This window comes from Scyliorhinus torazame, chromosome 12, assembly GCF_047496885.1.
Source record: "Scyliorhinus torazame isolate Kashiwa2021f chromosome 12, sScyTor2.1, whole genome shotgun sequence".
NCBI classification, from domain to species: Eukaryota; Metazoa; Chordata; class Chondrichthyes; order Carcharhiniformes; family Scyliorhinidae; genus Scyliorhinus; species Scyliorhinus torazame.
Window position 1 is genome coordinate 147,580,394 of NC_092718.1, and position 12,597 is coordinate 147,592,990.

Consider the following 12,597-nt stretch of genomic DNA (forward strand, 5'->3'; position numbering starts at 1 on the left):
GCTATTGATTGTAATATGGGCAGCATGGTAGCACAGTGGTTAGCACGGTTGTTTCACAGCTCCAGGGTCCCAGGTTCGATTCCCGGCTTGGGTCACCGTCTGTGCGGAGTCTGCACGTTCTCCCTGTGTCTGCGTGGGTTTCCTCGGGGGCTCCGGTTTCCTCTCACAGTCCAAAGATGTTAGGTGGAATGGCCATGCTAAATTGCCCTTAGTGTCCAAAATGATTAGGTGGGATTACAGGGATAGGGTGGAAGCGTGTGCTTAAGTCTTTCCAAGGGCCGGTGCGGACTCAATGGGCCAAATGGCCTCCTTCTGCACTGTAAATTCTATGAACATTGTATGATCATCAGCAGATCTCCCTTCTGCACTGCAATGGGTTAACAGAGTGTGACAGCAGGCACATCAAATAACTAACACGGAGAGAAAGAGATGACCAGCCATTGGCAAAGTTAGTGTTTGGTGTAATATTTCTCAACATTTGTTTACAGCACATTCATCACCACACATCCAGTTTTAAAATGCAGTCACTATTTATAATGTAGGGACAAGAAGGAAAGGAGACAAAATGGCTGCATAGGTTGACTGAGGCAAATTTAATATCTGTTACGACCAATCGCTGCAAGGCAGGGCCCTCTCCACTTTCTCCTATTGCTGCTCCTTCAAGAGTACACCACCTCCTTGCAGTCCCGACACTAAATGATTACTTCCTACTTTACAGGGCATACTTGGTGTTAGTAAACATTTCCTCAAAGGTTAAAGTGCATGGAGAGTTTTGATTATCACTCGGTTCCTGATTTGGTTTTCTGCTGCGAGATGACCGTTTGTAGTGTACAAGTTCTGCAGCCTCCCCTTCTCTCACTTATTCAATGTTCCTGCTGTAGGGTAAAAATCTTTAGACAGGCACCATCATGGATGCGTTTCAAGATTCAGTCTGCTGTTCTTTCTCACAATTTCTCAGTACAACAGTTGACACCCCCGCCCAACTACTCTAAGTGCACCAGTATTAATGTAAAGGCCTGAATGGGCAGGTAGACTGGTAGATTCTAATGACCTCACTGCGCCAACACACACGGTGCCACTGCACACTCCCTGCCCATTTCAAAAAGTTATTTCCAAACTATTCAATAGGGTCAGTCTGCAGCACCAACAAGCCTATATACAGTAAACATCACTTCAATGAACAGCATCAACAGCACCAGTATTTTTGAAAGGGACAAAAAAAACCACCCCCGTTACAATGAGGAGGTGTAGTCAATCGCGAACAGGAGTCGGAGGGCAACGCGAGCAGCATTTAGCAAATAGAGTCCCCCTACAAGGGACAGCTTAGATAATGCCCTCATCACATCAGACCTTTTTGTTTGCCTTTTACCAGTAGGTATTCTAAAGTACGATTCTATGCATATCTCAGAACCGTCGTGAGGGCTGCATGTTATACATTTCAATCACACAGCGATACAAGGTACGCAGACAGGAACAGAAATATTTGCATTGAAAAGCTTATTGTTAGCCGTTGTTAAATTTTAACTATTTTCCCCCAAAGGTTAAAAGCAATTTGTGTAAAGGTGGTAAGAGGCTGTCACGTTGGGTCTGTGTGCGCCCAGCGTCTCGCGTGTCCTGATACGACACTTGGTGGAAAGCAGTGGCCGGGTTGGAAGCCCGGTCAGCCATCAATCCACCACCAGCTGTGCATCAACCCGGATTTAATGGGCCGTATGTCTGGTGTCTTTGGGCGACTTGTAACTACCATATTATTCATGGAATTGCCAATATCAGCACCCCTCTCCCCACCACCTTCCTCCTCCACCACCCCATCCCATCCCCGACCGCCCCCAATGTGGGTCAGGGGACACTGACAAAATCGTATTTATCTCTCCAGGGGCAGCATGGTAGCATTGTGGATAGCACAATTGCTTCACAGCTCCAGGGTCCCAGGTTCGATTCCGGCTTGGGTCACTGTCTGTGCGGAGTCTGCACATCCTCTCAGTGTGTGCGTGGGTTTCCTCCGGGTGTTCCGGTTTCCTCCCACAGTCCAAAGATGTGCAGGTTAGGTGGATTGGCCGTGATAAATTGCCCCTTAGTGTCCAAAATTGCCCTTCGTGTTGGGTGGGGTTACTGGGTTATGGGGATAGGGTGGAGGTGTTGACCTTGGGTCGGGTGCTCTTTCCAAGAGCCGGTGCAGACTCGATGGGCCGAATGGCCTCCTTCGGCACTGTAAATTCTATGATTTAATACTTTGAGCTTATTAACAGTAATGGCAATCTAACAAAACTCAAGTCAAAAAATACCCAAAGAGAAACTAGTCAGTGCCTCACCGACCAGCTGAATTCATTACAGAACAGATTCCATTATGTTCAACATTAAGTTTGGTGGATCCATTAAAAGGAGCTCAATGGTCGCTTCAGTGGCGACTAATCGGTTAAGCTTTTCCCAAAGGCTCAAATGAAGAAACGCCCTTAGTTCCACATCAATCGCTTTCCATTGCCCACAGAATCTGTCACCTAAACCTGACCTACTGGATCTCCCCAAACAAACCAAATTTTAGTGATCCTTCACTGAGTCAGAGTCATCAATCCCACAGAGCTCCCTCCTCCCACCCCCCCGCCCCCGCCCGCCCCACCGACAGTCCCAGACTTTATCACTCGCCCATAAATCAATACAAAAATGGTAAATTAAAACTACAATACTCAGTCCATCTCTGCATTCAACCATAAACTCCACAAGTTTTAATTATACAGCCCCATGTTTCTGTACATATAGAAAGATATTGTCTATAAAAACAATTACGAACACCCTCGTTCTCTTCAACACACTCACAAGGTGTAAAACCCCTGTCAACTCTAACAAATTCCTAAGCTGAAGTTGGTGCCAGACTGCCACTCAGACGGAGGGAAATCACAGAGTTTGTACTGGGGAAACCAGCAGCCCCTCCGCCCTGCCAGACCTTCGTAATCCACCAGCTTTAACCTGTTCCTTGTGCAGTCCGTGTCAGGGACAGGTACAGCAGAGGCTGTCCCTGGATTATACTCACTCCTAACCCCTCTCACTAAATGCATGCATCGATCCATCACCTCTCGCTGCCCCCCCTACTTTCATCCCTTCTTGCCCACTCAATTCATCGCTATACAATCATACCTCCCTAACTCTTACCCTCGCACAGCATACTCCTTCCTCACATTCATAACCTTCACCCCACCACGTACACCCCTCCCCCTCTCCTCATCGTGTCCATGCCTCCCTCTCGCCCCACCGGGTCCACGCCTCCCCGTCGCCCCACCCCCTCACCCGTCGCCCCACCCCCTCACCCGTCGCCCCACCCCCTCACCCGTCGCCCCACCCCCTCACCCGTCGCCCCAGCCCCTCACCCCTCGCCCCAGCCCCTCACCCCTCGCCCCAGCCCCTCACCCCTCGCCCCACCCCCTCACCCCTCGCCCCACCCCCTCACCCCTCGCCCCACCCCCTCACCCCTCGCCCCACCCCCTCACCCCTCGCCCCACCCCCTCACCCCTCGCCCCACCCCCTCACCCCTCGCCCCACCCCCTCACCCCTCGCCCCACCCCCTCACCCCTCGCCCCACCCCCCTCGCCCCACCCCCTCACCCCTCGCCCCACCCCCTCACCCCACCCCCTCACCCCTCGCCCCACCCCCTCACCCCTCGCCCCACCCCCTCTCCCCACCGGTTCCAGGCCACCCCCCAGCCCCACCCCCTCCTCACCGGATCCAGCCCTCCCTCCTCCCCACCGGGCCCACCCCTCCCCCTCTCCCCACCGGGCCCACCCCTCCCCCTCTCCCCGCCCCTTCCCCTCTCCCCACCGGGCCCGCCCATCCCCTTACCGGCCCGCCCCGCCCCCTCTCCCCACCGGTCCCGCCCCTCCCCCTCTCCCCACCGGGCCCACCCCTCCCCCTCTCCCCACCGGGCCCGCCCCTCCCCCCACTCCTCACCGGGCCCGCCCCTCCCCCACTCCCCACCGGGCCCGCCCCTCCCCCACTCCTCACTGGGCCCGCCCCTCCCACCGGGCCCCGCCCCCCCCCACTCCCCCATCAGGTCCTGACCTTCCCATCCCCCCACCAGGAACACACCTCCCGCCCCACCGGCCCCTCCCCCTCCCGCCCCCCCGGCCCCTCCCCCTCCCGCCCCACCGGCCCCTCCCGCCCCACCGGCCCCTCCCCCACCCGCCACACCGGCCCCTCCCCCACCCGCCCCACCGGCCCCCCCCCTCCCGCCCCACCGGCCCCCCCCCCTCCCGCCCCACCGCCCCCCCCCCACCCGCCCCACCGGCCCCCCCCCCTCCCGCCCCACCGCCCCCCCCCCCCTCCCGCCCCACCGCCCCCCCCCCCCTCCCGCCCCACCGCCGCCCCCCCCCCCTCCCGCCCCACCGCCCCCCCCCCCCCCTCCCGCCCCACCGCCCCCCCCCCCCCTCCCGCCCCACCGCCCCCCCCCCCTCCCGCCCCACCGCCCCCCCCCCCCCCGCCCCACCGCCCCCCCCCCCCCTCCCGCCCCACCGCCCCCCCCCCCCCCTCCCGCCCCACCGCCCCCCCCCCCTCCCGCCCCACCGCCCCCCCCCCCTCCCGCCCCACCGGCCCCCCCCCCCCTCCCGCCCCACCGGCTCCTCCCCCTCCCGCCCCACCGGCTCCTCCCCCTCCCGCCCCACCGGCTCCTCCCCCTCCCGCCCCACCGGCTCCTCCCCCTCCCGCCCCACCGGCTCCTCCCCCTCCCGCCCCACCGGCTCCTCCCCCTCCCGCCCCACCGGCTCCTCCCCCTCCCGCCCCACCGGCTCCTCCCCCTCCCGCCCCACCGGCTCCTCCCCCTCCCGCCCCACCGGCTCCTCCCCCTCCCGCCCCACCGGCTCCTCCCCCTCCCGCCCCACCGGCTCCTCCCCCTCCCGCCCCACCGGCTCCTCCCCCTCCCGCCCCACCGGCTCCTCCCCCTCCCGCCCCACCGGCTCCTCCCCCTCCCGCCCCACCGGCTCCTCCCCCTCCCGCCCCACCGGCTCCTCCCCCTCCCGCCCCACCGGCTCCTCCCCCTCCCGCCCCACCGGCTCCTCCCCCTCCCGCCCCACCGGCTCCTCCCCCTCCCGCCCCACCGGCTCCTCCCCCTCCCGCCCCACCGGCTCCTCCCCCTCCCGCCCCACCGGCTCCTCCCCCTCCCGCCCCACCGGCTCCTCCCCCTCCCGCCCCACCGGCTCCTCCCCCTCCCGCCCCACCGGCTCCTCCCCCTCCCGCCCCACCGGCTCCTCCCCCTCCCGCCCCACCGGCTCCTCCCCCTCCCGCCCCACCGGCTCCTCCCCCTCCCGCCCCACCGGCTCCTCCCCCTCCCGCCCCACCGGCTCCTCCCCCTCCCGCCCCACCGGCTCCTCCCCCTCCCGCCCCACCGGCTCCTCCCCCTCCCGCCCCACCGGCTCCTCCCCCTCCCGCCCCACCGGCTCCTCCCCCTCCCGCCCCACCGGCTCCTCCCCCTCCCGCCCCACCGGCTCCTCCCCCTCCCGCCCCACCGGCTCCTCCCCCTCCCCGCCCCACCGGCTCCTCCCCCTCCCGCCCCACCGGCTCCTCCCCCTCCCGCCCCACCGGCTCCTCCCCCTCCCGCCCCACCGGCTCCTCCCCCTCCCGCCCCACCGGCTCCCCCCCCCTCCCGCCCCACGGCTCCCCCCCCTCCAGCCCCACCGGCTCCCCCCCCTCCCGCCCCACCGGCTCCTCCCCCTCCCGCCCCACCGGCTCCTCCCCCTCCCGCCCCACCGGCTCCTCCCCCTCCCGCCCCACCGGCTCCTCCCCCTCCCGCCCCACCGGCTCCTCCCCCTCCCGCCCCACCGGCTCCTCCCACGCCCACCCCACCGGGTCCTCCCACGCTCACCCCACCGGGTCCTCCCACGCCCACCCCACCGGGTCCTCCCACGCCCACCCCACCGGGTCCTCCCCCGCCCCACTCCGGCTCCAATCCTCTCTCTAACACACTAACAAACCCTCCTCCCACATGCGCCCACGGGTGCCCCCCTCTCTCACACGCGCCCACGGGTGCCCCCTCTCCCACACGCGCCCACGGGTGCCCCCTCTCCCACACGCGCCCACGGGTGCCCCCACTCCCACACGCGCCCACGAGTGCCCCCTCTCCCACACGCGCCCACGGGTGCCCCCTCTCCCACACGCGCCCATGGGTGCCCCCTCTCCCACACGTGCCCATGGGTGCCCCCTCTCCCACACGTGCCCACGGGTGCCCTCTCCCCCACACGCCCACGGGTGCCCCCCTCTCCCACAACACGCCCACGGGTGCCCCTTCTCTCAACAACACTCCCGTGGTGCCCCTTCTCTCAAGACGCCCACGGCTGCCCCCTCGCCCACATAGACACCCACGGCTGCCTCCTCTCCCACATGCGCCCAACCCCTGGATGCTGTGTTGCTTGCTTTCTCACTCACTCACCCTTGGCTGCAGCATATGTCGCACTCCCTCACCCATGGCTGCTCTCTCTCACTCCCTCACCCCTGGGTGCTGCTCTGTCTCTCACTCCCTCACCCCTGGGTGCACTGCTCTCTCTCACTCCCTCACCCCTGGGTGCACTGCTCTGTCTCTCACTCCCTCACCCCTGGGTGCACTGTTCGCTCTCACTCTCTCACCCCTGGGTGCTGCTCTGTCTCTCACTCCCTCTCTCCTGGGTGCACTGCTCTCTCTCACTCCCTCACTCCTGGGTGCACTGCTCTGTCTCTCACTCCACCCCCCTGGGTGCACTGCTCTGTCTCTCACTCCCTCACCCCTGGGTGCACTGTTCGCTCTCACTCTCTCACCCCTGGGTGCTGCTCTGTCTCTCACTCCTCACTCCTGGGTGCACTGCTCTGTCTCTCACTCCCTCACCCCTGGGTGCACTGCTCTGTCTCTCACTCCCACACCTCTGGGTGCACTGCTCTCTCTCACTCCCTCACTCCTGGGTGCACTGCTCTCTCTCACTCCCTCACTCCTGGGTGCACTGCTCTGTCTCTCACTCCCTCACCCCTGGGTGCACTGCTCTGTCTCTCACTCCCACACCTCTGGGTGCACTGTTCCCTCTCACTCCTTCACCCCTGGGTGCACTGCTCTCTCTCTCACTCCCACCCCCCTGGGTGCACTGCTCTGTCTCTCACTCCCTCACCCCTGGGTGCTGCTCTCCCTCATCCCTGGGTGCACTGCTCTGTCTCTCACTCCCACCCCCTGGGTGCACTGTTCTGTCTCTCACTCCCACCCCCCTGGGTGCACTGTTCCCTCTCACTCCCTCACCCCTGGGTGCTGCTCTCCCTCAATCCCTCACCCCTGGGTGCTGTTCTCCCTCACTCCTGGGTGCACTGTTCCCTCTCACTCCTTCACCCCTGGGTGCACTGCTCTGTTTCTCACCCCCCCCCCCCCCCCGGGTGCACTGTTCTGTCTCTCACTCCCTCACCCCTGGGTGCTGCTCTCCCTCATCCCTGGGTGCACTGCTCTGTCTCTCACTCCCACCCCCCTGGGTGCACTGCTCTGTCTCACTCCCACCCCCCTGGGTGCACTGTTCTGTCTCTCACTCCCTCACCCCTGGGTGCTGCTCTCCCTCATCCCTGGGTGCACTGCTCTGTCTCTCACTCCCACCCCCCTGGGTGCACTGCTCTGTCTCACTCCCACCCCCCTGGGTGCACTGTTCTGTCTCTCACTCCCTCACTCCTGGGTGCACTGCTCTGTCTCTCACTCCCACCCCCTGGGTGCACTGTTCTGTCTCTCACTCCCACCCCCCTGGGTGCACTGTTCCCTCTCACTCCCTCACCCCTGGGTGCTGCTCTCCCTCACTCCCTCACCCCTGGGTGCTGTTCTCCCTCACTCCTGGGTGCACTGTTCCCTCTCACTCCCTCACTCCTGGGTGCACTGTTCCCTCTCACTCCTTCACCCCTGGGTGCACTGCTCTGTTTCTCACCCCCCCCCCCCCCCCCGGGTGCACTGTTCTGTCTCTCACTCCCTCACCCCTGGGTGCTGCTCTCCCTCATCCCTGGGTGCACTGCTCTGTCTCTCACTCCCACCCCCCTGGGTGCACTGCTCTGTCTCACTCCCACCCCCCTGGGTGCACTGTTCTGTCTCTCACTCCCTCACTCCTGGGTGCACTGCTCTGTCTCTCACTCCCACCCCCCTGGGTGCACTGTTCTGTCTCTCACTCCCACCCCCCTGGGTGCACTGTTCCCTCTCACTCCCTCACCCCTGGGTGCTGCTCTCCCTCACTCCCTCACCCCTGGGTGCTGTTCTCCCTCACTCCTGGGTGCACTGTTCCCTCTCACTCCCTCACTCCTGGGTGCACTGTTCCCTCTCACTCCTTCACCCCTGGGTGCACTGCTCTGTTTCTCCCCCCCCGGGTGCACTGTTCTGTCTCTCACTCCCACCCCCCTGGGTGCACTGTTCCCTCTCACTCCCTCACCCCTGGGTGCTGCTCCCTCTCACTCTCTCACCCCTGGGTGCTGCTCTCACTCACTCCCTCACCCCTGGGTGCACTGCTCCCTCTCACTCCCTCACCCAAGGATACTCCACATTCTCTCTCACTCCCTCACCACTGGGTGCACTGCTCCCTCTCACTCCCTCAACCCTGGGTGCACTGCTCCCTCTCACTCCCTCAACCTTGGGTGCTGTCTATCTCACATCATCACCCCTAAGTGTTACTCTCTCTCTCACTCCCTTACCCATGGATGCTCCTCATTCTCTCACGCCCTCACCCATGGGTGTTCCAAATTCTTGCTCACTTCCTCACTCCTGGATGCTGCTGTCTCTTGCTCCCTCACCCATGAGTGCTCCACATTCTCTCTCACTGCTTCACCCATGAGTGCTCCACATTCTCTCCCACCCCCTCACCCACGGGTGCTCCACATTCTCTCTCACTGCTTCACCCATGGGTGCTCCACATTCTCTCTCACCCATGAGTGCTCCACATTCTCTCTCACTGCTGCACCCATGGGTGATCCACATTCTCTCTCACCCATGGGTGCTGCACAGTCTCTCCCACCCCCTCACCCACCCCCTCACCCATGGGTGTTCCATTCTCTCTCACTCTGCTGCACCCATGAGTGCTCCACATTCTCTCTCACTGCTTCACCCATGAGTGCTCCACATTCTCTCTCACTGCTGCACCCATGGGTGCTGCACATTCTCTCTCACCCATGGGTGCTGCACAGTCTCTCCCACCCCCTCACCCATGGGTGCTCCATTCTCTCTCACTCTGCTGCACCATGAGTGCTCCACATTCTCTCTCACTGCTGCACCCATGGGTGCTGCACATTCTCTCCCATCCCCTCACCCATGGGTGCTGCACATTCTCTCTCACTCACCGTTGGGTCCCCATCGCTCGGCGTTTTGCTTCACTTGCTCCAGACTCAGCCCCGTGTTCTCATTCACCGCGAAGTAACTCAGAACTTCTTCCACCGTCTTGCTGTGCGCCTTCTCCATGCTGCCGGCTGCCGAGCCTTGCCTGCCTGGTCCGGTCCTGCCTACCGCCTGGCTGCTCGTGGGGGACTCGCTGATCACCCGCTGCAGCTGCTCTTCCTCCGGCTGCTGCTCTCAGCCTCCAGCCGCAGGTGTGTTTGGCTCGGCGGAGCTGTCGGCAGATTCCCCGCCCCCTCCTCCCAGGCCCCGCCCCGCTCGCCTGACCACGCCCCCTTCCTCAGGCCACGCCCCAATCTCGCCAACCCCGCCCCCCTCCCAGAGCATGACATCACCTGAAGCTGGCTCCTGGCAGCAGCCCCTGGTTGACTGGCACACTGTAATGCTCTCTGTGTCCTCTCCTCTGCTTCGAGCCCAGCTGCCAGGCCGGCTCCTGCCAGTCCCCGTGTGGGTGGCCTCACCCACACCATGCCCTCACTGCAAACTGATACGGTGCAGAGCAACACTGATCACCATGCCAACGCAGCCAGGGTCACAGTCCTCGCATGAAACCCTACTGTGCATCCCATCGCAAAGTCTGTGCTCCACTTCCTATCCGCTGAATTTACCAAGTTTACGGTCATGCAGATTTCTCCTGTTCAGTTCAATGACCCACATTTTTCCTTTTCCCTATGTACATATTGTCACTGATGATACTTTCTAAATCTTAAGTGGTCTCCAAGCCAGTAACACATTTTAAATGATAGCTGCACTGTTGGCCCCTCCACTAAATTTCTCAAATTCTCCCAATCTGACATAACTATCTTCAGATCCCATGAAATGAGCACAGCTGAAATGTCGAACCCTGCCTTTCTTTCTCCACAGTAAGAAGTCTTACAACACCAGGTTAAAGTCCAATAGGTTTGTTTCGAATCACGAGCTTTCGGAGCGCAGCTCCTTCCTGAGCTATGACTTCTTACTGTGCCCACCCCAGTCCAACGCCGGCATCTCCACATAATTTCTTTCTCCATATACTGGCTCACCCACTGAGTTCCAGCATCTTTTTTGTCTTTATTTCAGATTTTCCTTTTTATCTGATTGGAAACTAAAACTTGGTATATTTCATTTTGCAAGTGAAGGCAGGGGTCAGTTTGTGCACATTGCATTTTTTGTCTCTCCTTGCCAGTTCATTTCAATCACATCACCCAATCCTCAGTCATCTACTTTCACAGATATACTAATGGTAATTTAAACCCTTGACTGCCTCTTTGCCATCAGGGCTACTTGTCCTGCATCAAGTGCTGTATGAGTCACAGCTTAAACTAGCTACACATTGGGAATATTGAAGCTGTTGTCCTCGGCCCGATCGCAAGTTTTCCTCCATTACCACTGACTCCATGTTCCTCCCTACCAGTCTATCAGGCAAAACTAAATCATTCTTAACCTTTTTGATTTTCATTATCACTGTAACATTTTGCTAACTCAGTCCCATTAGGTCGAAGAATCATCAGGTGAGACCGCAATCATATATCAGGGGCGGGATTCTCCTTCGGCTGATACTGGAATCGGGAAACGCAATTGGGCGGAGAACCGGTTTTGCTGTTGAAATCGTGGTGGACGCCGATTTTTACGGGTAATTACAATGTTCTGGTGCCTCGACTGCGGCGTCAATGCGTTCCACTCCGCACGTACAGTAAGCACCCTTAGCATATCATTAGCGGGCCTGACCCGGTATTCTCTGGGGCCTCTGCAATTCATCACCTCCACTGGGGTGAATTCCCAATGGCGATGTTAATTTGTCCTTTTAAAAATCATGAAGCAGGCTCCGTGGTTGCTGAGGGAGGGAGAGAAAGTGTCCAACCTCGCCATAGTTTGCTGACAGTGGTGCCGCTGGCCAGGTGCTCCTGCCAGGGCTAGGGGGAGTAGCGGGAGATGGCCACGAGGTGGGCTGTGGGTCAGGGTGGACGGGCACGGAGCACCATTGCAGCGGCCTGCAAGGCAGCCATGCGGCTGCGCACGCCGCTGACTGTCCACTGTGAACTTAGGGCCCCAGCCGACCCATCAGTGTGATGAGCGTGCTCCAGCACAACCAGGAGCATCTTGTTGGCTGGGATGGTGTGTATGGGGAGTGAAGTGCATATATACGTCTGCAGCTTGTCAGCCTTCCAACTGTCAATCATGCACCTAGCGAATCCCGCACCGTTTCTCATTGTGGTGCCGGTGTTAACCCCTCAACAGTTGCTGAATGGGTTCAGTGCGACGCCAGTTTTGCTGTTGTGGAAGTCCGCGGATCCTGCCCCGGCGTCAACACTTAAGGCACGATTCTCCGGGAGTCATTGCCTAGCATCCCAATCACACCTTGATGCCTGGACACTGTAGGAGGCAACACCACACACGCAACATCTGAATACCCAGGGGATGGGACGCAGTTCCGAGGACACGTCCACGGCCGGAGGATGAATGAGCACCATGGGGAGTGTGGAGAGGGAGGGGAGATGCCTGGAGAGATGGGCAAATGGTCCAGGGATCAGCCCGCATTGCAGAAGAAAGTGACAGACGCATCATAATGGTTGTGGAAAAAGTTGTTTCATGTGCTGTACAATACTTCACTCCCGATGGTACCGCCCTCCCCAACACCCCCAGCCCCCAAACCCCCTCCCCACCCCCTACCTATCCCTTGGCCATGCCCATCTGAGAGCGGGACATGCAGAACCTCATCAAGGTCGGCCTGGTGCTGGGTTACTCCCCCAGCGAGCCGGACATTCTGCCCAGACCCTCAGCCATTGCCATCACAGAATGCACGACTTGGGCACCTTCACTCATGGTGCCGACATCGTGCACCAGGCTCTCCACTGTGGTCGCCACCCTAGCAGTGTTGGCCTCGGTGCCACTCATTGCCGGCGCCACCTCCTGCGCCCGTAGCCTCTGGTACGCCTCCAAGTGGTTGGAGTGACGCTGACATCTCCCTCTGAATGTCCCAGCTGCTTCCTATCGTCCCCATCAGGTCCGGGTAACCCACTTCTACAAGTTCAGCATCAGGCTGGGGCTCAGCTGGGTTCTGGGATCCCGCAGACCTCTGACTGCTGTCTCACCTGGGAGTCCCTGCCTCCAGCTGATGTATATCAGCAGCTGTATGGTGCTCACCAGATTCTGCCCCAGAAGCCTGTCCATTAACATTTCCCACCGAGGTGTGTTTAGCTGCACTGGTGGAGGGTGGGGCTCACAGCTGTGCCGTGACTATGGTGGCATCCTCAGAGCTCTCCTCCAAAGTGTTC

The 12,597-nt window shown here is 61.0% G+C and overlaps 1 protein-coding gene across 2 annotated transcripts in view; it reads right to left on the reverse strand.

Moving 5' to 3' along the window:
- Nucleotides 1-9,551, reverse strand: part of atp2a3 (ATPase sarcoplasmic/endoplasmic reticulum Ca2+ transporting 3) — a 356,930-nt gene extending 347,379 nt beyond the window's left edge. Inside the window, exon 1 of one of the 2 annotated variants that reach the window (XM_072469154.1) lies at nucleotides 9,292-9,550. In XM_072469154.1, coding sequence (XP_072325255.1) covers nucleotides 9,292-9,409 — 118 coding nt within the window. In that variant the 5' untranslated portion in view covers nucleotides 9,410-9,550. Of the gene's footprint in view, nucleotides 1-9,291 lie in introns of both variants that reach the window. The other variant, XM_072469153.1, reaches the window with a different exon arrangement.
- Nucleotides 9,552-12,597: the final 3,046 nt, after the last annotated feature.